The 27,902-nt window shown below is 53.7% G+C and overlaps 1 protein-coding gene across 3 annotated transcripts in view; it reads right to left on the reverse strand.

Annotated features, from left to right (window-relative positions):
• Positions 1–27,902, reverse strand: part of SH3PXD2A (SH3 and PX domains 2A) — a 248,259-nt gene that overhangs the window by 105,621 nt on the left and 114,736 nt on the right. For all 3 annotated transcript variants that reach the window (XM_055560250.1, XM_055560251.1, XM_055560252.1), the window contains 2 exons: positions 16,712–16,788; positions 7,624–7,715 (listed from right to left, as the gene is read on the reverse strand). In XM_055560250.1, coding sequence (XP_055416225.1) covers positions 7,624–7,715; positions 16,712–16,788 — 169 coding nt within the window. The remainder of the gene's footprint in view (positions 1–7,623; positions 7,716–16,711; positions 16,789–27,902) is intronic.

The raw sequence follows: 27,902 nt of genomic DNA on the forward strand, positions 1-27,902 counted from the left end.
CTCCCCAGGGGCAGGGCCTGGCCTCGCCCACTTCCGTGGCTTTGTGCCTCACACCAAGAAGATGATGAAAAGTGCTCAAATGAACCAGTGCTTCCTGCCTGGCCTCCAGGGCTGAAGACCTGGGTCCGAGGCTCAGCTCTGCCATGGACTCCCTGTGAAGGGGCAGGGAGCTGGCCAGAGGGCTGGCTATAATGCAGGGGCAGCAATTGCAAGGCAGGGGCACCAAGAGTCCCCCGCACAGGACATAACAGCAAAGCAGACCTCAGGGGCTTGGTGGGGGGTGCACCCCTCCAGCTGGAGCCTCCAAGGGTGCTGTCACCCTGAGAAGGACTGGGCACATGGGGCCTGGGCATCTGCACACAAGACCCCTCCTCCCGGGGCTGAAGTTTCAGGTAAACAAAGCAAGAACAAGCCTGAGAAAATAATGGGGACCCCGCCCCCTCCCCATACCAGGATACCCTTCCCCAGATGGCGCCTCCTGTCCATCCTGGCTTTGAGAACTGAAAGTCCTGTGCCAGGACTGACCACCGAGCCACCCTCCCCTCCTGGCCGTGGACCTCACACGCCCTTACTCTGAGCTGGCTGGTTTAGAGTCGGCCTCCCACCCGCTCGCCCACCCAGCGTGACAGACACACCCTCAGAAGTCCTCGTTTCCCAGAGCCGATGCCCCTTTCAAGTGGGTTGGATACAACTTCCTGCGGGCCCCTTCCTCCCACCTGCCCACCCAGGTTAAAGGTGGGCGTGGGCAGGGGCTCCTCACACAAAGTTCTGTGCTGTTCCAGCCCCTGGCCTCCTGGGGACCCACAGTCCTCTGTTCCAGCTGGCCCTCTCGCCCATCAGCATAAACAGGCTGTCTGTGCAGCTGCCAGAGGCAGAGAGGCTGGGAGGACAGTGTGGCCCGTGTCCCCAGCCAGACGGGAGCTGTCCCACTGCTGGGGGCCTGACCAGGACTCAGCAGAGCTGGGCACTGTTGGGTGGACTACCCACTCTAACTCCCAAGCCACTCGTCCCTTAGGGAGCGTCAACAGCATGGGTGCCTCAGAGGCCCTGGTGGCCATGGGGGGCCTGGTGGTGGAGGGGCAGCTTCACTTCACGGTTGGCACAAATCCTGGAGAGAATTCCTGGAGCTAAAAGGTGCTCAGAAGTCAGCCCAGCTCCTGCCTTCAGCAGGATTCCTCTAGTCTTTTCTGAGCAGCCACTGCACACCCAGAAGGGGTGAAGAGGGAAGGGGGAGAAGAAGCAAAAGTTCCTGTGGACAAAGCATCTGTGATGCCAGGCACCCCTAAGGCATCAGAGCCTGTGAACCTCACGACTATTGTCCCAAGAGGGTCCTGGCCTCGTTTACAGAGATCTGAGAGGTGAAGGGACTTATTCAAGGCCACAGGCAGAGCTGGGTGTTCTGGCTGTTGTCTCTGAGTTAGTTTAACTCAATTCAAAATTTTCACCTCGTGGTAGTAGCCTTGAGCCCTGAGTTTGTCTTCTATTTTCTTCTCCTAGCACGGAGCAGGTAGGTATGACTATGGAGAAGGTCACAGAGCTGTCAGCGGAAGCCTGGATCCTGAGATTGGGAGTCAGGCTCCCAAGTAAGGCTGATCTAGAGTTTGACCAGGATTGAGGTAGTGGGGGCTCCTGGAGGAGGCTCCCCTCATTCACAGGGCCATCCTGGCTGCACGGCCACCCACATGCTCCATCTTCCTGCTGGGTCCTGAGGCAGGGGTGGCAAAGCCCCTAAGCCCTGACACTGCTTCTCCCTGAGGAGGCAGCCCCTTCAGAATGGAGAGGGAGGCTGGGAGGCCTCTTCTGGGGTCTTTACTCACACCACCGCAGCCCCGGAGCGGCTCTGTCCTCTGCCCAGGGCCTCCAACTCTGGAAGCCTCGCTCAGCGCCCTCCACTTCAGCACCTGGGCCACCTTCACGAGGGGCCCAGATCCCAACCTAGCATGTGGCTCAGATCAGGTAGGACAGGCTCCCTCCCTTGCTAGCCTGCCGGGCCAAGGACACACAGCGGTGGCAGGGGGGTGGACCCTGGGCCAGACGGAGGCTGGCCATTGGGACAGGCTGGGGCAGGGACGGAAGGTCCCTCAGAACATTGGGCCATTGTTTCAGGCCACAACAGAGGGTGGCTCTGTGGCCCTGGGGCTGAGAACAAAAACCTGTTTAGCAAGGCCCTGTTCCTCCCATGCAATTTCAAGAATTTAACCAGGGTCTGGCTGGCTTCAGTGGGAGAAAACAGGCTGAGGGGACAGGACCAAGCCTAGAGCTGAGATGGGTGGCAGGGACCAGGAGCCCCTCAGTCACTGTGTGACCCACTGTGAGCTGCTGGGTGTGGGGGTTCCTGCGGCTCCCAGGCCGATGGGCTGGCAGCAGGCCCATGAGTGGGAGGTGATGAGAGGGGGCCCCAGCCCTGGCCTCTGTTCTCCCTGTGACATGGAGGCCAAACGTGTGCATGCCACCTGCCCACAGGCTCAGGCTGAGCGCAGAGGACCACCACTGTCAGAGCAAGAGGAGGCTGCACCCCGACTCGTGGCAGACCTGTCCTGGGGGTGGAGGGCAGTTCTCTTGCTGCAGTTCCCCCCAACCCAGGGCTGCCATGACAACGATGAGCCTGGCCTTGGGTGGTGCTGACCACGTGTCAGGCCTGTTCTGGCACTTTCCACGCGCCATCCTCCCCGTGGCCCCTGGAGGCAGGCACCGTCGTCATTCACACCGGACAGATAAGGAAACCGAGGCACAGAGGGGCCAGGGAACCCAGACCACCCAGCTCCAGGGGGCTGGGGAGTGCTGTTCACTCTGCAACCTGGACAGTGGGCCGTGCAAGTTTTAACCTTGTTAATCAGTCCTGACCTGGGTTCAGTCAACATTTACCAGGGGCCGGGCCCTGTGGAGGGTAGGGGTGGGCAGTCAGAGAATTCGGGTCCCGTGGTGGGGAGAGACATAAACAATGTGGTGTGGCTAGTGCCACAGCCAAGGGATTTTGCTGGGGGGCGGGGGGTAGGGAGTGGGGAGAGGGCTTCCTGGAATGTCTGAGGGCTGAGAAGGACAGGGGCTGGGATGGGTGGGGAGAGGGGTCAGGAGTGCTGTACGTGGAGGGGGAGGCTGGGCCTGGGCTTGGGGGCTGGGGACCGCAGGCTGCACCCCTGTGTGGGCACCTAAGGAAGAGGGCAGGGCCTGTGGGCCAGGAGGTGGGAGAGATGGGAAGGCGGGTCTCAGGCCCTCCGGCCTCATGGGGCTGCCCCTCTCCCACCCACGTTCTCTGAGGGATATGCTACATGTGGGGGTCTGAAGACACGGCTGCTAGACGGTCCTTTGAGAACCTTAGGTTCACTGTTTCAGTGATGGGAATCAAAACTTGAACAAAAAGAGGCCTTTGCAGGGTCATATGGTTGACTGAGTTGGGAGTCCAGTCCGGCAGCCTGGACTCCTGTTTCCATCACTGACACCATGGGAATCAGAGCTGAGGGACTGGCTGCCCGGAGGCTCCCTGGGGAAGCCAGGCCAGGGAAGCCTGCCTCCCTGGCTCACTGGCTCAGCACAGGGGTCTTGGGTGCTCAAACACGACTAAGCCAGGGACAGCTGAGCCAGCAGATGTGGCCCCAGGACCGGGTGGCCACGTGCACAGCCCAGCAGGTCATCTTAGGTTCTGGGGTGTGGCCTATATGGGGCCAGGCTCACCTGGTTGTCAGAGTCCACCCAGGACTCGCCCTGAGCTGAATCCCCGTGCGTTCCAGGGGTGTGTCCTTATCCCCCTCCTTCAGGATCTGATGACCAGGGCCTCTCCCCACCCCAAGCCAGCTACGCGGCTGCCCCAGAATCCACACAGGAGGTGGGGGTCACAGCACCCCCAGCTTCTCTTGCCAGCCCCCCTGCCAGCTGGGTGACCTCCAGGGAGCCATGGCAGCTCTCCGTGCAGTCACGTCACAGCCTACCGCCCATGGGGGACTAACACGGAGCCTGAGTGACACCACTCACCTGTCCTGCACGTCTCCTGCACACCTGCTCTGGGCACTGGCGATACCCTGATCAGAACGGTCCTGCTCTACCAGCCTGACAATAATGTGGGGAGGGAGCAGGGCATGTGGGAGGCAGTGATACATTCCCTGCAGGAAGATGAAGTCAGGACAGGGAAGCCAGTGCTGGGGATTTTAAGCAGGAAAGCCAGGGGCAGCCTTGCTGGGCAGCTGTTTGAGTCAAGATTGCAAGGAGGTGCGGAACCAGGCTGGGGGCTCTCCTGGGGAGGAGCTGAGTGTTCCAGGTGGAGGGGAGAGCCAGTGTGAAGCCCCCATGGCAGAACATGGCTGGAGGGTGCGAGAAGGGGCAGGAGGTGTGGCTGGAGCAGAGCCAGCTGGCAGAAGCAGCAGGTGCCACCAGGGGCAAGGGGGGAGCAGGCGGAAGGGCCTTGACTCTGAGCAACACCAGGGGCATGGAGGAATGTGACAGAAGAGGGACACGATCTGATGTACATTTTTAAGTGGTCGTTCCATCCTCTGTGTTGAAAATGGACCGTGGAGGGCAAGGGCAGAAACAGGAGAACAGTCAGGCCAGAATCCAGGGGAGGTAAGGCTTGCCCCCCCTACCCCCAGGGTAGCAGCCGGGAAGACGGTAAGACGTGGTCAGGGTTTGGGTGTATGCCGAAGGTGGTGCCTGAAGGATGTGGTGACAGGTTGGATGCAGGGGTGTGAATCTAGAATAATGCCAGGATCTGGGGCCTAAGCCAGAGCCCCCCGGAAGAGTTCAGTGCTGCTGAAGGACTCGCTAGCCAGTAGTTCGAGCAGAGGAGGGCAGGGCACTGGAGCGACCTTTGCATTCTTAAGCAGCCACATAAGAAGGCAGAACCACCATGGCCGCCAGTGCCAGGCTTACCAAACGTCTCTATAAAGAACACCCTTTCTGTGCGGGGCCCATGGTCTAGAGCAAAGGCTGGCAGCCCAGAGGTGGGCCCCGCTCTCCACCCACAGAAGCCAGCGAGTGGCCTGGGATCAAAGCCGAGGGGCTGGGGCCTGTTGCCCACCTCCCCCACCGAGCTGGGCTGTTTTGCAACCTTGTCTTCCTCGCAAGATGGAAAGGGCCACAGTCCCCCACCCCAGCCCCCTGAGCACTCAGAGGTCCCGCAGCAGCGCACTTGAAAGAGGCCGGGGTTATCTGCAAAATTCCAATTAAATCCACAGGCTTTGATAATTTGATAAGCCACTCCACAGTCGCCCCAGAGTCAAAATACGCTGTTACTCGATCCCGTGTTTATGTTTCAGGATGGAGGGGGGAGGTGTATGGTGGTCTGGGATGGTGCACGCAGTCCTAAGAGGGAGGGATGGTGCACGCAGTCCTGAGAGGTCTGGGATGGTGCACGCAGTCCTGAGAGGGAGGGCTGGTGCACGCAGTCCTGAGAGGGAGGGATGCAAACACTTGGCTGTCAGATCATCAGCGCGGGTCACCCTTGGGTCTGAGCTACGCTCTGCACTGAACACAGGTCTCTCTTAGCAGGTCCTGGAGGCCGAGGGGGGCCAGGGTGGAGAAAACTGTAACTCTGGGGCCATAGCCGAACCCACCTCCTGACCCTCAGGCCTGTCTCGTGCTGGAGTGGTTCTGTTCTCAGGCCCTCTCTTGCCAGACGAGATGTGAATTGGCCCAGGCGGCCGGTACCACCTCAAGAAGAGGCAGATAACCCCTGTTGCCATGGAAACCTGGAGTCTAAATTGCCTTATGACTCCTCCCTGCAAAAGCCAGGCTGTAATCTGCAGAGGTGGAGTGTGCAAGGAGCCACGTTCCATTCTGTTCTACAACCTCCCATCCAATGGGCCAGAAGCACTGGCCGGGTTATCTCAGTACACGTGTCATCTCGGTAAGCCCCTGGACCGCCCCAGGAGTCCAGCATTCCTGCTTTTCAGGGATAGAAACACAGAGAGGCTGGGCAAATGATCTGAGATCACAGAGACTTGAGTGGTGGGTATGGACGCCAGAGCCTGCCCTGCAAAGCCATGCCTGCGGCCTCATGAACACATAACTGTCTCCCCAAGCCTGGTTTCCACCGTTCCTTGAGGGCCTTCCAGGGATGGGTAGAAGGCTAACCTATTGCCATTAGTCCATTTCCCTGGTGGCTCAGTGGTAAAGAATCCACCAGTAATGCAGGAGTTACAGGAGATGCATGTTAGATCCCTGGGTTGGGAAGATCCCCTGGAGGAGGGCATGTCAACCCACTCCATTATTCTTGCCTGGAGAATCCCATGGACAGAGGAGCCTGGAGGGCTACAGTCCGTGGGGTTGCAAAGAGTTGGACACGACTGAAGCAACTGAGCACACACGCACACATTGCCATAGTGTACAGGTGACATGAGACCAACTTATTTAGCTGACTGCCAGAGAGTGGGTGTAAGGTCACCAGTCAAAGGCGCGGTCGGCTGATTTTATGGCAATGCACCTGCTCCTTCACCCAACCAGTGACAGTCCCTCTGGGCACACGATCATGTGTGACTCCAAGGATCAACCCACCTGGGGAGGGACATCTCTCCCCGTGGAAGGAAGGAGAACAAGAGGCTCTGAGAGGCCAGCACAACTGGGGAGTGGCGGGGCCAGGTGGACCTGGGGACGCTGCAGCCTAGGATGGAGTCTGGGCACATGTGTGAGATTCCAGCATGACCTAGTGGGTCATCTTGACCCTGGCCCAGGGAATCCTGCTTCCAGAGAAGAAAAAAGACCCGCTTGGTTCCCTATTTCTCCCCAGCATGGAACATCGACCATCTCGGAACCATGAGGAATCAAAAGATTATGGTTCAAGTCTCATGCCTGTCCCATACCCAACTAGCTGTATGGCTTCTGGAAAATCCTCCTAACCTCATGAGCCTCAGTTTCCTCCTCTGCAAACTGGGCTACCTTGTGTGCAAGCTAAGTCGCTCAGTCACATCCGCCTCTTTTCAACTCTGTGGACTGTAGCCCACCAAGCTCCTCTGTCCATGGGATTCTCCAGGCAAGAATACTGGAGTGTGTTGCCCTGCCCTGCTCCAGGGGATCTTCCCGATCTAGGTATCAAACCCAGGTCTCCTGCATTGCAGGCGATTCTTTACTGCTGAGCCACTAGGGAAGCCCCCTGGGCTCCCTAAATCTATTATAAGATGCTACAGGTAAAAGCCATTTGGTGAACACTCTGCGTGCACTCATTGTTTTTGATAATAATTATAGGATCTGTTGCCAGATCCTATAATATAGGACCGCTGGGTTACTCAGCGGGCGAGGTTCGCCTGGGCAGCACATCCCCTCCTGGTACTACATGTCAGTTGGGCGCTCGGTAGTGTCAATAAATAAGAGCAACGACTGCTAATCCCATGTCTGAACGGCATGACCTTGTATTTTCTGTTATCTCGTCTGCTCCTGACAATAAGCTGTGAACCAGAAAGAGTTTGCACGAAAACCTGCTCCCCAGATGCGAGACACCCGCCCTTGCCAGGTCTGGGGTCTGAGAAGTGAGGAACAAGCCCTGGTCACAGGCGTCTGGGGACGCTGCTCTTCCTTCCTCTGGTCCATGCTTAGCCCGCTGGCCTGGCCAGCACTCCCTCCACTGCACCCCCACGTCTGGGGCCTCTCCAGGCCGGCCTCAGCATTGGCCTCACGGGACAGGCTTGGGCGAGCACTTACTCTTTTGGGGGGTTGACGTCCTCTGGTCGGGCCTCAAAGAACCGAAAGACTTCATCACACTGTGAAATATGGGGCGGTAGCCGGACAAGGGCCTGTGGAAAGATGGGAAGAAAGGGCGTTAGGCCTGATGACACTGGGAGCAGGAGAACCAAAAGCTAGGTCAGCTTGGCCAACAGTGACGGGGGGAGGCTCGAGGATGGTGCCGGGGAAGACATAGTGAACGGGTGCCACCAGCTACCCACCCACCACCCAGCCAGACAACTAACCAAGAAATGAACTAATCAGCTAACTAATGAAACAACTCTCCCTCCATCTATCCATCCATCCCTCCCATTGACTAACCAACCATTCCATTAATGAACTAACCACACAGTCAACTAATAAACCCGGCCCAGTCCAGTATGGAGTGCTGGGGGTGCAGGTGAGGTCAGGCAAAGCCCTGCTTCTTGGCCCGTCATTTAGGATGGAGAGAAGACAGTCAAAGCAATCAACCTGTCAACCATCCAGCCAACAATTCAACCAACCAACCATCTAATTAGCCAGTAACCAACTAAACAACTAGCCAACCAAATTAAAAAAAAAAAGGGGGGGGGAGGAGGCCAGTAAACCCTAGGTATCAGGGTCCTTAGGAACATATTATTCTGCATGAACCCTGAAAGGGTTCTCTCTTGCCCACAGAATAAGTCCAAAATCCTTAATGCCACAATCCAAGGCCTTTTCCCTCCACCCTCGTCCCCCACACTAGCCACACCCCAGCCTCATCAGATACACACAGCCTCTAAGTACTCACTGCACCATTATTATTTAATGACAAGTCAGCTGGTCATTCTACCAAGGACAATAGGGTGCTATGACAGAGTCTGATCAGACCTGGGAAGATTAGGAAAGGAGGTGGTTTTAGGAGAGTCTCTTTGAAGCTGATTTCTGAGAGACAGCTAAGAACTGACTGGTCAAGGGACTTCCCTCATGGTGCAGTACCTAAGACTCCACACTCCCAATGCTGGGACCAAGGTTTGATCCCTGGTCAGGGAACTAGTTGCATGTTGCAACTAAGACCCGGTGCAGCAAAATAAATAATAAAAATACATAAATATTTAAAAAATAAAATGATGAATTAAAAAAAAAAAAAAAAGAATTGACTGGTCAAGGTGAGGGTCGGGGGACCAAGTATGGTGGCTCTAGGAGCTGCCAGAGGCTGGGTGTGGTATGGTCTAACAGGGCCATACCCTGAATTGAGCCTGGAAGGAGCAGAATAAGCTGAAGGGTTTGGAAAGGCTTCTTAGAAGAGTGGGCAGGAGTTTGGCCCGAGGGGTGTGCAGGATTCGGGCAGGCGGGAGGAGGTGGGCATCCCCAGGAGGATGACTGTGCAGGCAGGGGTGAGGGGAGCTGTGAGCTGGTCGTTCAGGAGGGGTGAGAGACCGCTGCTGGACAGTGAGGGACGAGGGTCCGGGGTGGTCAGTTTCCTGCCAGCACAGATGCCACACCTTTCAGCTTGGGTATCTGGACCGCCGCTGACCCGGCCCAGTCCAGTGGAGTGGTGGGGGGATGTAGGGTAAGGCCAGGCAAAGCCCTGCTTTGGGGCCCCTCATTCAGCATGGAGAGAAGACACTGGGGTGATCCTTTAATACAGACAGACAGATGAGGTCAAAGTAGGGCTGGGGGACAGGGCCAGTCCTGGAACTTGGGCTAGAGCCAAGGGAAGAAAGACGGAAACGCTGGGCGACAGGAGTGTGAAGAACTGCTGATAAGGAGGCTCCGGAGCAGTGGCCAGCCAGAGGGGGCCTGTGCCTCCCCAGCCTCCCTGCACTGGCGCTGCTTCAGGTGCAGTGACCTGACTCAGCAGCTCCCCTGTGCCAGCCCTGCTGGGCCTCCATGAGTGTGGCCACTGGGAACCTCATGATGGTCCTCACAAGGGCAGATCTCACTCATGATGGTCCTCACAAGGGCAGATCTCATTCCCGTGTTCCTGAGGAGGAGACCGAGAGTCAGGGAGTCCACGTGGCCTGCCCGCGTGGGAAAGACCTTGCTAGAAAGGAAGTTCCATGCAGGCGGAGATTTTAGTCTGTTTTGTTGACCGCTGTGTGCCCAGATCCTAGAAGAGGGCCTGGCACTCAGTGAGTATTTGTTCAAATGAATAAATGAATAAGGCTCTGGTGTGCGGCCCTAATAGGACATAATAGAGGGGCAAGAAAAGCACGGGTGGCCTTAGGTTGCGTGACAGAGGTATAGTGCTCAGGAAGAGGGACGTGATCGTTTACTTCTTCTCTGAGCTGCTCAGGTAGTGATTCAAGTGTGGCATGGAGCACAGCGGCCTTTCCGGATGCCAAACCCACAGCCGGGCAAGAGGGGACAAGACCTGATCTTAGCAGGTAAGACACACTGCGCAACTCCCAGCTGTTCCTTCCAGAACCGGCGGTTTTCCAAGAGTCTCTAACAGATCGCATCCCCCAGACCAGGCAGGGAAAAACAAAAGAAAGAAAATTAACATTCAAAGAGCAACTACCACGTGTCAGGCACTGTCGTAGGACCCTCCAGTCATCCAACAGGCAGGGAGCCTTTTGGTGTATGCCCGGGTGGTACAGGCATGAGCCAGACACAGCGCCTGCCCCCACAAGCATACATCTAGTGAGGTAGACCCCGTACCATCCTGGAGGTACCCATCACTGCTTCCATTTATGGTGGGGACACTGAGGCTCCCGGGGGTGAAGCCACAACCAAAGTAAGTGGCAGAATAAAGGTCGGTGCTCAGACACAGCCTGGGCCGACTTATCCCTATCGTGTTCAAGTTTTCATTTAACACACATGGTATGTGCTGCTTTGTTCCCCAGGAGAGAAGGGTAGAAGGAAAGAAAAACGGAGGAAGAAGAGAGAGAGAGACAGAGAGATGGGGGTGAGTAGAGAAAGATGCAGACAGAGACAGAGATGGAGGGAGAGGCAGAGACAAAGAGAGACAGAGATGGAAAGAGAGAGAGAGAGAAGGAGAGAAAGGCAGAGACAAAGAAACACACAGAGAGATGGAGAGGGACAGGGAAACTGAGAGGCAGAGACAGAGAAATGGAACGCAGGCATGTGCAGAGAGCAAGGGCCCCTGGTGGCAGGGAGGCAGGAGGGGTCAGGAGGGAGCACTAATGGGCCGGGATGGGTAGGAGGGAAGCGTTCCCAACGACCCAGGCTGTGTGCAGAGTTGCTGCCAGTGTGACCTCCCTGACAGCAGAGGGAGGGGGCCAGGGCAGGCGCCCTCCCACTCGGGCGCAGAGCGGCCGCCTGGCTCCCCCAGCGGCAGCGGTGAACACAGGGGCTCTTCATACCGACAGAGACCGGCATTCTCAGGGCAGAGGACGCGTGGGCTGGAAGGGCCTCAGACAAAGAGGCCTTTCGGGCAAACCACTGCGGCATCTTTATTTAACAGAGAGCCCTGAGGGGAGCCGCATTGAGGGCTCGTCCTGATTTCAGGCTGACAAGAGGCTCTTGGCTCAGAGCAGCTTCCATCAGAGACGCCGCCAAGCCCAGCTCCGGCCAAGATCATTTGGCAGGAGCGCTGGGTGCTGAGCAGTCAGTCCCCAAGGCCTGGGCTGGTGATGACAACCAGAGCGGGGAACCCCCAAACCTAGCTCTTCTCACAGGAGCCGGTAGGGGTCAATCTGTGAGCACCTCAGGGGCATCACCCCTGGCAGACCTAAAATGCTGTCATTGGGCATTCAGCATGCACACCGTGATGAGGTGGTTAAGTCAGGGACTCAGGGCTAGGCAGACCTGAGTTTGAGTCCTAGCTCTTCTGTTCACAGGCTATCTGATACTGAATGCCTTGCTTGCCCTCTCCGGGCTCAGCACAATGGATCTCATAGGGTACCTGCCTATTAGGAGGTTAAATGAGATCGTGGATACGAGGAGCCTAGCACAGTGCTTGGCACTGAATTAACAGTAAAATTTAGGGACTTCCCTGGTGGTCCTGGCTTCCCTGGTGGCTCAGACAGTAAAGAATCTGCCTGCAATGCAGTTCAGTTCAGTTCAGTTCAGTTGCTCAGTCATGTCCAACTCATTGCAACCCCACAGACTGCATGCAGCACTCCAGGCTTCCCTGTCCATCACTAACTCCCAGAGCTTACTCAAATTCATGTCCGTTGAGTCAGTGATGCCATCCAACCATCTCATCCTCTGTCATCCCCTTCTCCTCCCACCTTCAATCTTTCCCAGCATTAAGGGCTTTTCCAATGAGTCAGTTCTTCACATCAGGTGGCCAAAGTATTGGAGTTTCAGCTTCAGCATCAGTCCTTCCATTGAATATTCAGGACTGATTTCCTTTAGGATGGACTGGTTGGATCTCCTTGCAGTCCAAGGGACTCTGAAGAGTCTTCTCCAACACCACAGTTCAAAAGCAGCAATTCTTCAGCACTCAGCTTTCTTTATGGGTTCTATCCCTGGGTTGGGAAGATCTCCTGGAGAAGGGAACGGCAACCTACTCCAGTATTCTCGCCTGGAGAATTTCATCAACAGAGGAGCCTGGTGGGCAATAGCCTATGGGGTCGCAAAGAGTCGGACACGACTGAGCGACCACAGTTTTACTTTCACTGGTGGTCCAGTGGTTAACAATCTGACTTGTAATGCAAGGGACAGAGGTTTGGTCCCTGGTCCAGGAACTAAGATCCCATTTTGCCCCTACTCCCACCCTTGGGGCTGCTTCTAACCTGCTCAGATTATTCCTCTTAGATCAGCATCTCGGAAGCTGGGAGTTCACCAATTGCATAAATCAGAGTATTTCAAATGCATGAGTTCTCTTTTTGAAGGATCTAAGCAGCAAATTCTTTTGAAATGGAAATAGCACTTAATTCGCAATTGCTGTTTAAGCCATTTCACAAGTGATCCTATTAAATTGGGGCCTCGGGGACATGTCACCCTCCTTGGAGGCTTCCTCTGCCTGTGTGTGATCTCTGCATCTTGTTGTCAGATACTGGCTGGATTCCCTCATGCTGGTTAGTGAAGACACAAAGACAGCAGATGGGGCCTTCGAGGGGCTCTTGCTCTGAAGAAGACGGACACACAGAAATTACCCGCTACGGAGGGTGGGTGTGCAGTGCAGAGCCTGCACGGAGTACTCAGGGTGGTCAGCTTTCCCTGGGGAGTGGGGAGGCTTCTGGGAGGGGGGCCTGGGAGCTGAATGCATGCCTAGGAAAGAGGCCAGCACAGACCAAGGGGTGGAGGAGACCTAGGGGAGTCTGGCTAGCTACGGATGGCCGCGCTTCTGCGGACTGGGCTGCAAGGCAGGGGGCCCACGGAACCAACCACAGAGGACCTGGCTGAGCCACTCAGCGGTTCTTATGGGCAATGAGGCTCCTCAGAAGACCTCTCAGTGGAAAATGGACACTATCAGCTTGATCCCAGGCTGGAAATGTTTGTTTTTTTTTTTTTTTCCATGGGTCTGTCTGGACCAGAGGAGATGAAGAGATGCTGCCAGCTGGGTTTCCTCCGAGCACCAGACCTCTCAGGAGGCATGAATGTGTCAGTCCTGGCTCTGCCTCAGTCTCCCCCCGTCAACACTGCTGGCCTGGGCCTGCCTTAGCATAAAGGACACAGGAACAAAGTAACCCTCCCTGTGTCCAGGACTGAGCTCGCCAGGCGCTGCTTTTGAGAAGACTGTTTCTGTTGCAACATGAATCTTTTTCTTTATTAACACCAGAGGTAATGATGGGCCATGGTGGGAAACTCTCACAGTGGGAAGGGGAATGGCTGGAGCTAAGAACCTCCAAGTAATAGCCTCAGTTTTTGAATCTGGAAAGTGGGGCTAAAAATGAATGTGTCTGGGAAATGCAGAGGGTTGGGAGGGGGGCGTTTTCTTTACTCCAACAGGGCTGATCGCCTTGTTGGGCTTGGAGTCCTTCCCTCAGTCAAATTCCAGCCAAGCTGTCATCCCTCCAACAATGGAAGTCCTTGATTTTGAAACCAAGTTGATGGTGGACTGCAGGATAATAGAAGGGAACTCAGCTTTTGGGGTAACAAAAAATTCTAGTTGCATTCACCAGGAAATGGAGGCTTGTATAAACAGTGATACATGGCAGAGGGTGGGCTGACTCTTCTCAAACACTCTTTCTCACTGTCCACCCCTTGGGATATTTATTTTATCCCATAGACAAACACTGCAAACATGTATTTCACACACAGGAATGGGGTACATGGAGTCATTTATGGGCTAGATTGTTCATCTGAGCCCCCAAAGTATAGCTCACGCTTGTTAGTGAGATGAAAGTCTTCAAATTGTTAAGGCCACAGAACTATTAAATATTAACCGTATAACCATTCTGCCCATTAAATTAATTTATGGGGTAACAGAAAAGCCTTTGGAACCCCTCTTGATAGACAGCGGCCCTCAAGAGCCACATAAAACAATCAGCCGACTGGCGCTTGGTAAATTTTCCGTGACGCTCATCCAATCTGCTTCATATATGTTTAAAATTAACACTGAGATCTGGGCTGTGAAACTGCCATCAGGTGGAGGTACTGGCTGGCCAGCGAAGGCAGGGAGCCCTAAGTCTAGGGGAGTCCACTGCACGGTCAGACTTTCCATATCTGAGTCCTGGCAGAGGAGCTGGCTATGCTGTGCACAAAGCCAGCTTCACAATCTTGGGCGCATTTGAATCCCCAGCAAATCCCAGACTCGGAGCCCATGCTCTCTAGCAGGTCCAAGGAAGATTCTGGCCAGCCAAGCAGAGCTGCCTAGGCAGGTAGTGGAAATCAAACTTTAGAGGTTCTGAGTAGCATGTCCAAGGACAGGTGGAAGCAAGACAGGCTGGCCATGGAGTGGACCGCACATGGCTCTGACTGTCCAGCCGGCTGCGGGGGTCAGTGATGCCAAGTGAAAGGCTGGACCCTGAGTGGCACAGACCGGACAACTGCGTGGCAGGGCTGTGACCTGCGAAGCCGGAGGGCAGTGACCACGGACTGCAGCTGGACTTATCACTAATGATCATTCCAAGGTCATTCCAAGGTCTTAGACAATCGGACCACAGATCCCAGCTTTCAAGTTCAGCAGAATTAAAGGTCACTTCTGCACTGCCCCACCCCCCTCTGCCATTCTCAGAGTAAATGACCGTCTCCAAGCCGCCTGGCGGCCTGGTGAACCCGTGACATTGCTCTTGTTGCCTGGCTCTGAGCAGTTCGCATCTATGCTAATTAGGTTAGGGGCCCCCCTCTCCTCTTGCAGACCCCAGTTAATGGTTTCCTAGCCACCAGTAGCACCACTGGGATCCCAGAGTCCTCATCCTGACTTAGGAGTCCTGTTCAAAGCCTGATCCCAGGAGATAAGATGTTATCACTTTCTTGCTCCAGACAACCCAGGAGATGGCATTTCCACGGAGCCCAACTGCAAATGCCCCGGGCTCCACAGTCTCAGGGAGGCCGAGGCTGATGTAAACCATAGGTCCCAGTGGCAAAAGGCTTCCTCCTGCCCTGTGCCCTTCCTCAAATAGCTCTGCCCATTTGTTTAACTGCTTGAGACAGGAATAAAGAGAAATAAAAGCGCAGGCTGCAGCCATCAATTTAACTGGAATTGGCGATTGCCCTTAAAAGAGAAAAATGGATATTGATCTGAAGAAGAGAAACTTCTAGCTTAAGGAAATTCATCATCAGGGCATCCTTTTACCTTAAGGCAGAAAAAGCGACTGAGCATAATTTGCACAGCCACAAAATTCAAACTTAGGATAAGGAAGAATATTTGGCAGTGCTTGCTTCTCCGTCGTCTTGGGAACACAGTTACTAAATTGGGCAACTAGGTTCTTATTTAAATATTTTATTATTGACAAGTACTCCAAATTACAAAATATTTATGCAGAAAGGAGCCTTATGGTAACAACTCCATGTAGGGACAGAACATTTCAGAAGTTACAAACACTGTGAGATACATTCTCCTGCTCAACCCCTTCATGAACCCCATGAGACAGTTATTTTTACCCCCCATCTAACAGATCAGGAAACGAGCTCAGAGAGGTATAGCAACTTGCCAGGGTCACACAGCTAGTCAGTGGGGCACTGGGATCCAACCCCAGCTCTTCTCACTCTAATACCAGCACTCACAACAAAACATTATCCTCCACTTGCTTCTCCTCAAGATTCTTGAGTCAGACTCCACAATAGTTTTCACTTAACTAGGAAATTCCATCTCCATTAAAAGCCAGTAGTGCCCGGTGATAACACGGAATTGCTTGGGTCTTGTAATCATAATAACAAGAAGCCAGCCTCCATCAAATGCTTCCTCTGTGCGGACACTCTGCGCGGCTGCCTTGTGCCGTCTGGTCACTGCATCCTCACGGCTACACTCAGCGAGGTATCAGTCTCCTTGCCGTTGGACAAGTGTGGAAACCGAGGCTCCGGGAAGTTCAGTAAGTTGCCCGAGTTCACACAGCCAGCAGGCATTCAAACCCAGGTGGTCTGGCCATCTAGAGGCCATGTTCCAAGGCCACCGAAGTGGCAGCCTCGCGTCCTCACTGCAGGGGTCCCAGGCTCTGGACAAAGTAGAAAGACAAATGGCTTCTGCTTCACGACCCTGCGGTCACTGCCTGTCTGTTTTGGGGCTTTGGCTGTTCTAATATACGTACATACGTGTGTGTGTCTATGTGGTAAGTGTTTTCATCTATAAACATGTGTACATGAGCGTCTGTATCTACCAAGACTTCTGTGTATAAACAATATGCATTTCAGATGATACTGAACCCGAGACTGATTCCAAAATGTCCCAAAGAGAATTCAAAGAAAGAGTTTTTCTGTATCCAGCAAGATGCCACACACGAAATCCTTTCAGCGGAGGTCCCTGCACAGAGCTCCCAAGCTGGTGGAAGTTATTTAAAGGAGTGTTTTGTAAACACAGACGCATACTGAAAGGAGTAGAGCCCACAGCCCTTGCGCCCCAGAGGCAGTCTAGTCCTGGGGTGACCCCTCCCTGAGGGACACCCACACCCACCCCTCTGGCCAGGAAACACTGGGCCTCAGGATGCACTTGCTAAACCGCAGCAGAGAGTTTTGAATGGACAACCCTCTTTTTTAGATGCACAGAATCTCTGGCAGGTGGACCACCCCTCCCCAGCCTCAGACGCCCTCTTACCCGGCAGTACTCATCGATGGGTTTCAGCCTCTTCACAGCTACATCCCGGATGTGGCTCCTCCGGAAGAGGATTTTGCCTGGAAGAAGAGAAGCTCATGAGCTGGGTGATTCTGGGTGAAGCTGCCATAGGAACCTGGGACCCCACGTTCCCTCTCCCTCAGCTTCTCAGCATCTTAGCTGGCCACCAAACACCCCCACCTCTGCCCGCTGCCAAGGAAACAAGAGAGGAGTGGTCACCTCTCCCTGGGGGCAGGAGGCGCCCCAGGCTGAGGGTCCAGGACCTCTGGGGTAGGTGAGGAGCCCCAGAGGCTGCCATCTTGACCAAATCACCTTGTCTGGGTCTAATGGCAGGATCCATGCCCCGATGTGGGTGCGGCTCTCAAGTGACCTCACGAATAAATGCAAAGGGTGGCCCAACCCACACGCTATGCTTTGTTTTCAGGCCCATCCCTCCTTGAGAAATCTGCCTTCGTCCCTGCCAGCCGGGCAGGAATTCCTATTCTTAGCTTAGGTGGGTGGCTATTTCCAGGGCAGGCACAGGCCAGTACAAGGAAGAGTGGCTACCCCAGCCCAATGGACCCCTCAGCTGGGCTGGTAGATCCCTCTACAAGTATGGGCAAGGCTTCTGGGAAATGCCAGCTCCCAAACCTTCTCTATTGGTTACACTTAGAATCTGAACTCCTCGGTCTGATGCGTAGTGGCCATCAATGTCCAGGTCAGTGCTTCCTTTTTAGAAGGCTTCCTTGATTGCCGAGCTGAGAGTAATTACCCTTTTTCCAAAATACCTACACATTTTGTCCAGTCCTAAGACACACACCACATTCTGCCATGTACTGCTGACATTCGTGAGCCCCCTCTACCAGGGGCCTGTCTGACTCATCTTAGGGCCCGAAGAGCCCAGCATGTGGTGAGGGGCTCTCCTCATGGCTTTAACAGGCATCTGTTGTCCCAAGACCACCCAGTTCCCCTCTGGAGACCCTCCTTCCTCCATTTCTAACCGTGTGGTTCAAGTGGAGCTGACAACACCCCTGTCAACAATGGTAGGCATCTGACCCAGTCTAGCTACCCAGAGTCACAGTGATTGGCTCAGAGACGGGCAAGAGGACAGGATCTGGACCAACGAGGGTCGGCCCTGAGACCTCTGCTGGTGCCCTCTTCCTCCCAATGTTTGCCCCCACACTTGCTAAGCTGGCAGGATGAAAGTCTGGAGCTCCTAGTGACCATCTCTATCCTTGCCAGAGATGGAAACAAACCAAGAGAAAGGATCTGAGCCTGGGACAGAGCTGGTGCTCACTAATTTTTCCTTTTCTTTCCTCTTTTTCTCGGCTGTACCATGTGTCTTATGGGGTCTTTGTTCTCCAACCAAGGATTGAACCTGTGCCCTCAGCAGTGAAAGCGTGGAGTCCTAGCCACTGGACCACCAGAGAATTCCTTCAGTAAATGTTTCCTGAATGACTAAAAAGCAGAGCCAAGAGATGAAGGGCAGACCCATTTGACATCATTTGAGCTGCTGGATACAGCTGTTCCTGAACCCAGGGTCTACCTGGGACTTTTCCCTTATATAAAACAATACAATTTTTTAACATTGAAACTTGTTGGAGATGTGTTTTAATCACTTTCATCTCATTTAGGAGTCCTACATGAGATGATTCCCATTGCAAGTAAACAAATATGTAGACTGCAGGTTAAGATACTTAAGCTTCCTCCACTGTCATCCATTGGTCACTACGTCATGTCTGACTCTTTTGTGACCTCATGGACTGCAGCCCACCAGGCTCCTCTGTCCATGGGACTTCCCAAGCAAGAACACTGCAGTAGTTATCATTTCCTCCTCCAGGGGAATCTTGACGACCCAGGGATCGATCCCACATCTCCTGCTTGGCAGGCAGGTTCTTCACCACTGAGTCACCAAGCATGAGCATTGTGTTGGTCTAGGCTGTCTCCCCAGAAGTAGACCCAGAGGTGAGGAAGTGAATGCAAGTTGTTTGGGAATTGATCTTGGGAATTAAGGCAGGTCAGACAAGGAAGCGTCACCCTGCCAGTTAATCACCCGATGGCGGCAACTCAGGTCTGTTGAGGAACTCGAGGCGCGTGTAGAACGCACTACAGAGGAATCCTCGACGAGGGCGAGGAGACTGGGGTGTTTACCACCAACGCCCTGCTTGTCTGAGCTTCTGAGAGCACTGCTTCACAGGCGCTCCTGGCCGAGGATGTTCCCATGGCTAGAACAAAGCTCCCAGTTGTCCCCGTGAGCAGACTCTGGCAGGCAGAGCGGGATGGAAAGGGGCCCTGGGGGCCCTGGAAGCAGCTGCTACGGTGCTCCCTGACTTCCCTGTCACCACAGGTACTGGTCACCAGCCCTTTTCCAGCCAGACTGCCGAGTACCTAACTCATTAAGTCGCGTGTGACTTCTTGCTCATTTATGTCCCTCACCCCTCCACGCTCAGCGTCAACCGGAGGCCCTCCAGTGGCTGCTTCCTCCTCTTTCACCACACATGCACTGAGCACAAGCCTGTGCATACAGCAGGCGTCCAATAGGCACTTGTTGATCCACGCACCTCCCTCCGTCTCTGATGCTCCCTCAAGCTCCCCTTCCTCCCTTTCTCACGGACGCCTGGTAGAGGGGCCGCGTCCTGGGCAGAGAGGTGACACTGTGCAGACTGGACGGTGTCATCAAGATAAATGGGCTCCTCCACGTGCTCCTTTTGAAAGGAGATACAATGTGATTTATCAAGACATGAGAGTTGACCGTCTTTCCTGGGGAGATGTCACAGAGTTGGTATTCCTGGCCTCTTTGTCTCCTCCCCTCTTTTTAGCTGCCTGTCGATCTGTTGCCTGAGGGCCATAGGAGTACACCTGTGCAGCCAGAGGGGATGGCGTGTGAGATAAACGCGCGGTGGGAGGAGACCCGCTCTCCAGACCTATGAAATGACAGGCGGCCCTGGGCAGGGTTCTGGGCCTTCTATCCGAGCAGGTTAGCTGTCAGGAGCTGGAAGCCACCCAGGCTCAGTGACCCCAGCAGCCCAACGGTACCCCACAAGAACCTGGAGCACTTGCTGGGAGGTAGAGCACCTGGAGGGGTGGGGACCAGAGTTGGCGGCGGGCTGGCCCCCAGACCTGGCTCTCTCCTGTGCTTCTTTCAAAGGAGGAAAAAGTAACTGATCCACCCTCCAAAAATAGCACTCCTGCTCTTTCTCATCCTATCACAGGACAAAAAAGAAGCAGAGAGATGGGAAGACAAACTAGGTCCCTCTTCTAGGCCTCCATCTCAGGGCTGGCCAAGCCTATGACTGGGTTTGGTATTCCTGAGATCTACAGATACAGATATAGATATAGACATAGATACATCAGATAGGACCTGATCCAGTTGCCAAGACAGAACCAGCAAAAAAAAAAAAAAAAAAATAGTTAAGGGACAATTAAGGCCTCCAGACGTGCAGAAATTTAGAAGAGAGGGCTGGGGTAGCCGAAACAAGAACGGGGCTGGGAGGGCTCCTCACCCTACCTTGCCCCTCAAGCCCACCCTCTGCAGTCATGCCTCCAGGCTGGACACCTCCCATCTCCCTCCCAAGGCTTGTGGGTCTGTTGCTCAGGTATAAAGTCAGAGGAGAATTTCTGTACAAGCCATTTCCCAGTTGAGTTTTTGGACTCCCAACAGGGCTTCCCTCCTTCTCACTGAAATCCTGACTGGAGCACTGACTTCTTTTCTTGGGGCCTTGGCACAGGCTGCCGGGAGTGAGGGAGGGGAGGGGGAGGGAGGGCAGATCTGGAAGGGACTCTACGGTCTTGACTTCTCTGTTAGGAATCCAAACCACACTTGGAAGGCCAAACTGGTGACCATATTAAAAGGGAGAGAAAGAGAAAGGAGGAGGAGGAACATCCCCATTAAGGAAGTCGGGTTCACGGGGCATTAAAGGCCTCTTGTAAATGTCATTCAGACCGTTTACGGCAAGGCCAGGAGAGGCCCCTGCCAGAGCCTTCAAAGCCAGGCAGATGCAGCCCCAGAAATATGATAAGCATCGTAAGGAAGATTACACCCAGGACCTGAGACAGACCTCAGGATTAACTCATTCCTGAAAGCAGAGAAGAGAGCTGTTGAGCCCAACAGGGTCTGAGCCTGTGAGCAGAGGCCCCTCTTCCTGCCACTCTGGGCTGGGCTGAGAGGGTGAGGGGCACTCAGCTGGAGTCCTGGGCTCAAGTCATGCCTGAGCGGCAGGCTGGCTGTGTGCACAGGCCCCTCCACACCAGGGCCTGTGCATTCTCATCTGGAGACTGAAGGGCCGGGCCTTGGTGGCTGCTCCCTTCACAGTCCTAAGATGCATGTTGGGGTGGGGTCGTTGAGGGGTGAGAAGAGGAGTGAGGGATAATAGGAGCTAGGTGGTTACTCCTGCCAAGCACAGGCTAAGAGTTTCCCATTGGGTTCTTTGACCTAATCCTCACCACTTTAATTTATTTTTAAATTTTTCTTGTAAGGTTTTTTTTTTTTGATATGGACCAGTTTTTTTAAGTCTTTATTGAATCTGTTACAATATTGCTTCTGTTTTATGTTGTTTTTTTTTTTTTTTTGACTGCGAGGAATACGGGATCTTAGCTGCCTGACCAGGGATTGAACCCATACCTGCTGCATTGGAAGATGAAGTCTGAACCACTGGACCACCAGGGGAGTCCCCGTACCACGACTTTATTAAAGCAACTGCTTTTTCTATCCCCACTCTGCCCAGGAGGCAAGGGTGGCTCAGAGAGGTTGAAGAACGTGTCCTGTCACACAGCTATTAAGTGGCTGAGTTGGGATTTCAACCTGGGGTTTTGGAGCTAAGATAGTGAGAGCAAGAGAGAAGGCAACAAATCTCCAAAGAATTCTTTGGGCTCAGATCATGTAAGGCGGTGAGAGCCACTGAGGATGTTCTCGCGTGTGTGATGGGAATGTGATTCACATCTCCTCCACACCAGGTGCTGGGCTGGCAATCTGGGGAGCAGCTGCCTTGGGGGCTGAGTGCGAATGAAGCAAGCAATGAAACAAGCACCAACTGTGGAGGATGCCCTGCGCTACAGGAGTCTCTGCTGACCAGACACAAGTGAATGAGTGAGTGGGTAAGAGTGAGCAAGGGAATGAGCAAAAGGACCAATGGACCAATGAGGCAGGGAAGGAGAGGTGACCCTAGTGGACTTGGGGAGGAAGAGCTCCCCGAAATGGCAAACCTCCCTGTCCTTTAAAGAGCCCTTAATGCCCCACCCCCATCCCCAGCCTGGCTGAGCAGGTGCCAGCCCAGTGGGAACAGGAGAATGCTCACCCTCATAAGCAGGAGGGCATCACATGGGGGAGGCTGGCTCTGCCTGACCCCCCACCCCCCTGCAATCTGGCCTGACCTTCTCACCATGAGTGTCCACTCTGGGCAGGGACACCCAGGTGGGCATTGACTCAGGTGGTCCCTGCATTTAGGTGGCAGAGTGTTTCTCCCACCCACACAGGATACCAGGCACTTAATGAAGCATCTTAGTGGCACTTGAGGGGTCTTAGTAGTTGGCATTTGCTTTTAAAGAATTAATTATTTCAAGGCGAGAGATGAGGACATGGCTCCTTCTCACCGGTCGGGAGAAGTGGTTAAAGAAAGGACTGAAACTTCTGAGAGCTGTTAACCCCAAGTTCCTCCTTGTGAAGTGTGGTAACCACAGGGATTCCTTGAGCAGGAGTTGGGGGTTCAGGCACATAGGAAGAGCAGAAACACCAGACACGGCACCCATGGTGGGGGATCCCCCACCCCAACCATGGGGAGCCTGCGGGAAAACTCCACGAACCAGGCATGTGTTCTGACAAATGGGCAAGTACCCGCTGCACAGGGGTAATGAGAGGGTACTGGCTACAGGGGAAATAGGAGAGGGCTGGCCTCGTGTGGTCTGTCCAGGCTGATCTATTCTTGGCAGCCTCTCCTCTTCAAAATCCACAGCATATATGCATGCATGAATATATCCTCTTATAACTCCCTCTTCCTTGCTATTTTTGTCATCTGAAATGCCATCCATCTACCCATCCCTCCTTCCAATCATCCATCCATCCATCACTGTCTTGATGGAGAGCCTGCTCCACTGATAACAGATGGGAGAGGCCCTGCTCTCAAGGTGTTTAGCTTCTAGGAGGGGAGGGGATGTGTATGGAAGGGATATAGTCTCTGATTTCCATGGAGACTGAGGAGGAGAAGAGCCAGCCACACAAAGCTCCAGGGCAAGAGGGCTCAGGAAGAGGCAGACACAGAGCAAAGATGGAAGATGGAAAAGAAGCCATGAGGAGTCTTACAAGCCACAGAAAAGAGTCCGGTTTTCTTCTAAGTGCCATTGGGCCTGCTGACCCAAATCCCTCCCTATATAAGGCTCAATTTCTATCATCTAAGGCCTTCTTCAGGAAGCCTTTCTTGAATGCCTGCCTCGCCCTCCTTTACCAGCCTGCTGGACCACTGGCAGTCACCCCACTCTTGCCCTCCCCTCCTGCTGTCATGGGGAATTTGCGAGGGAACTACCATCCTCAGGGGACCCCCTCACCTTCCCAGGGGTCCCTGATGCACAGGCCAGCTCCCCGCAGCCACCCTGCCCTCCGAGGACACAGGTGCTCCCAACCCTCTCTCTTCAGTGCAACCCAGAGAACTGGGGCATCAGAGGGACTCGCTTAAATTAGAGGGAGACCACAGGAGGCCCCAAGGTTCACAGACCACAGGACACAGAGTCCTCGTTTTCCACGAACATCACTCCTGCCTGTCTAATTGGATCTGAGGACAAAAAGGAAAGGAGAGTGACTCAGGCTCCCAGGGCTGCCAAAGCAAATGACCACAAACAACAGAAATGTGTTCTATCCCAGTTCTGAGGCCAGAAGTCTGAAATCAAAGTGTCAGCAGGGGCTCCCCTTGAAGGCTCTAGAGAACAATCCTTCCTCGACTCTCCCAGCTTCTGGGGCCCTAGGTGTTCCTTGGTTTGTAGCAGCATCACTCCAGTCTGTGCCTCAGCCTATGTCTCAAACCTCCCTCTGCCTTTCTCTTGTAAGGATACCTGTCTTTCGGTTTCAGTTCAGTTCAGTTCAGTTCAGTCGCTCAGTTGTGCCCGACTCTTTGCGACCCCATGAATCGCAGCATGCCAGACCTCCCTGTCCATCACCAACTCCTGGAGTCTACCCAAACCCATGCCCATCGAGTCGGTGATGCCATGCAGCCATCTCATTCTCTGTCGTCCCCTTCTCCTCCTGCTCCCAATCCTTCCCAGCATTAGGGTCTTTTCCAACGAGTCAACCCTTCGCATGAGGTGGCCAAAGTATTGGAGTTTCAGCTTCAACAACAGTCCTTCCAATGAACACCCAGGACTTATCTCCTTTAGGATTTAGTGCCCATCTTAAATTCAGGATGACCTCATGTCAGGATCCTCAATTTAATTACATCTGCAAAGACCCATTTCCCAACTAAGGTCATGTTCACAGGTTCCAGGGGTTAGGATGTGAACATATCTTTTGAGAGCTACTCTTCAACCCACTTACAAGGCTTATGAGAGAGTCCACAGGGCTGACCAGACACTTTAGAGAGTCTTGATCCCTACTTGGATTGTAATCATCCTGAGGTCAGGCATGACTTTCTCTACTCCCTTTAGCCCTGGCAATACTTGGCATGGAGCTGGGTGTAATGAATGTGGGTGTTGCCTGATACCCTTAGGAGGGATGGGGCAGTGTCTGGAGAGAGGGGGTCAAGGGTCTCTGGAACCTAAAATGGGAGAGACAAACTGCTAGTGTCTGCAAGCTAAGGGGTCCTCTCTGGCTCTGTGGGCTGGTGTGGCACCTTGGGGAGAAGCGACAAATTTCCCAAAGCAATTAGAGGAAAGAAGATGTGAGGGTTACTAGAGGGACTCCCCACCCTACCCAAAATGCCATGTATGAACGTTTGTGCCCCTCAAAATTCATGTTGAAACCCTAATGCCCACCGTGATGGTAATTAGGAGGTAGGGCCTGTGGGAGGTGACGAGGTCATGAGGGTGGAGCGTTCATGAACAGGATTAGTGCCCTTATAAAGGGGGCCCTGAAGGGCTAGCCCTTCTGACATGTGAGATGCAGAGAGAAGTCTGCAGCCTGGAAGAGGGCCCTCACCTGACCATGCTGGAACCCTGATCTCAGACTTCCAGCCTCTAGAACTATGAGAAATCAATTTCTGTTGTTTACAAGCCACCCAGGCTGTGGTATTTTGTGATAACAGCCTGAACAGATAAGACAGGGTGACGAGGCACAGGCAATGCCTATGGAGAGGAAAAGGGAATAATTAATCTTCTACTCCCCCAGCTCTTTGCAGGCTCACGACCTGGCGTGGGTCCGTGGGTGAAGTGGGTCAGGCCAGAAAACGAACCCTGTGTCCGACTGCCCGGCTTGGGTGCCTTGCACGGCTGTGGTGCTGACAGATTGATGAAGACAGATGCTCTTAAATAAAAAGCCTTGGGCGGAGGAGGACCAAGAGAACCTAATGCCTGAACCTGCTCAGGGCTCTTCCTTCACCACGAAAAACAACAAAAAACACCCCTCCTTCATTTTCATGCCTTCGATTTCAAAGGGGCTGATACTACTAACCCCCAACTCCAGGAGTAACCCCAGGGGGCAGGGACCCAGACTGCTCCAGGGAGAATCAGCCTGGGACTTCATTAATCATTCAGACCTGAGTACAAAGAGGCATCAGCTTTTCACTGGACAACAGGCTCTGGTTAGGGGAAAGAACACAGAGGCCCTGAAGGAAGGGCACACAACACGTGGAGGGGAAGAGAATGGAGAAACAAGCTCCCCAGGTTTCTGCAAGCTGATCCTGCCCTCGATGCTCAGCTGTTTGCTGACTGCAGCGGAAAGGCAGGCCCCTGCTTGTCTCTCCAGAGCTGTCCCTGAAGCCGGTATGCTGTCTCTGACCTGCTGCAGTCTGGGGACAGCTGGCCACCAGCTCACACCTGCTCTCAGCCTCTGATGTGGCCGAGATGACAGCCCCACTCTCTGCGGCCTTCTGCCTGGCTCAGTCTGCACTCTGCCCCCAAGCCTGCTTTTTACATGCTACACCTGGCCTTGCTTGCCCTTGACCCAGACCAGTACAGACAAAGGGCCCTGTGGGCTGGGGGAAGGCTGGGGTGAAGCCCAGATGCTGAGGCTGGATGCAGTAAGCACACACAAGTTCTGCAAGGACCTGGTCCCACTGAGGAAGGTCCACAGCCCAGGGAATCCTGACTCCATGCCCTGAGTTCTGGCTCCCACGAATCTTTCTCTTCTAAATCCATGCCAAGATCCCACCTTGGCTTAAAGTCTAGCATGGTAAGCATTTGTGGGTTTTGGCTGTCCGAATTTGTGCCTGTTTTCTTTGGAGGAATAACTTCTCCTTCATTCTCAGTCTGTGTGATTTTAGGAAGGCTCATCCTACCCTAAACTCCTGGAGTTACCAATTAGTATAGTCCAGCCACAGGCATGTGATCCAAGTTGGTCGAGTGAGAATCAGAATGGGACTTTGGTAGAACCACCAGAAAGAGAAGTGCTCCTTCTACAGGGGCTGCTAACTCATCAACTGTAAGTCCCAAATCGCTAGGAAGCATCTTTGCACTTCCCCATCACCATTTGGGGAAAGCCTGAGAATGAAGTCACCAGAGAAGAAAGCAAAGCTGAGAGCTAGAGAGACCCAGCCATGCCTGAAGCCATTACCCCTGAGGTTTTCAGTTAGGTGAGTCAATAAATTTCCACTTTTTTCTTAAACCAGATGGAGATGGGTCTAGTCCTTGTCACCAGGAGGCTCCTTTTGCAGGTGGGTCCAAAAGTTCATGTCAGTTTTTCTGTAACATCTTATGAAAAAACCTCCATGAATTTTTGGCCAACCCAATACATCTAGTTCTTTACATCATTTCAATACATCTAGCTCACACAACATTTACTGTTGTGTGATATGAGACAAGTCATAACCTAATTGAATCTCAGTCTCCTCAAACTGCAAAAGGGGCACAGTAATGTCTAACTCAAAGGATTATCATGAGGAATCAATGAACAAGTGTATTAAAGCATTTAACGTGGAGCCCAGCCCATAATAAATGTTGAACGAATGGGATCTCTTATGAGCCGACAAGTCCAGGTCAAGTAGGTGTGGGGTGGGGTGGGGTGGGGTGGGGCGGGGCTGGGGCACCACCTGGCCCGGCCCACCACCTCACTGGGCACGTGGGGTCCAGCACTACAGCGTTCCTTGTGCACCCTTCCACCTGGTTTCCCCACCCAAGGCCGAACGCTAACTCCCTTCAGCCTGTAGAAGCTTTCCTGATTCAAACCCTGCCCCCTAAACACACCGTGTTTCCCCCATGGCTCCGGTTTCTCCTCTTCCTCCATCCACCCAATTCAGAGAGCAGAGAGCATGACACAATGGAGGCAGGATTACTCTCTCCATCCGCCCACCTTGGGCACTCTGGGATGACTCACACAGGTGCGGCTGCCCCTCAGCACTCTCCGCCCCCGGTTCCACACACTCAGGGAAACAGAGTTACAAACTCCACTGGGGTTTTGTCACCGAGAAAAACCTTAACCCTCCTGCAGCCGCAGCACGCTTACAGTAAGAACCGGCATGCCGAGGAGGGAACAGTAAGAACCGGCACGCCGAGGAGGGAACAGCCATCTCCCAAGTTCTGGCGTGGAGGCGCCCACTCCCAGTGCAGTCCAGGCTGAAGGGAACAAAATCACTCCTCCACCCTCAGTGGGGCTGGGGGCGGGGGGTGGTTTCTGGGTGTCTGCCAGAAAGCAAGCACCAAGTCCTGGAGAATCAGAGGTTTTAACCTGACTTTACTGAACCAAATGGAATTCAAGGTTTTTTGAATAGTTTTATAGAGTTATGGGGCCAGAACAACTTTCTTCTTTATTTTCTATAAGAAAGCGCTTTTTGGGAAGGGAAATATAAGGGTTGCAAGGAGTTGGACACGACTGAAGCAACTTAGTATGCACACATAATATACATACAGCAAAGTGCATATGCATGTATAAAACTCAATGAATTTCACAAACTGAACCCACCAATATAACCAGAACCTAGGCCAAGAAATGGAGAAGAACTTCATGGCACAGGAACAGATTTCAAGTGGGGGTTTTTTGGTATTTCGGGACTGGCATGGATGTTAGACCTCTGGACTGGCATGGATGTTAGACCTCTGGACTAACAGGGTGGGTCATATCTGT

This window comes from Bubalus kerabau, chromosome 22, assembly GCF_029407905.1.
Source record: "Bubalus kerabau isolate K-KA32 ecotype Philippines breed swamp buffalo chromosome 22, PCC_UOA_SB_1v2, whole genome shotgun sequence".
NCBI classification, from domain to species: Eukaryota; Metazoa; Chordata; class Mammalia; order Artiodactyla; family Bovidae; genus Bubalus; species Bubalus kerabau.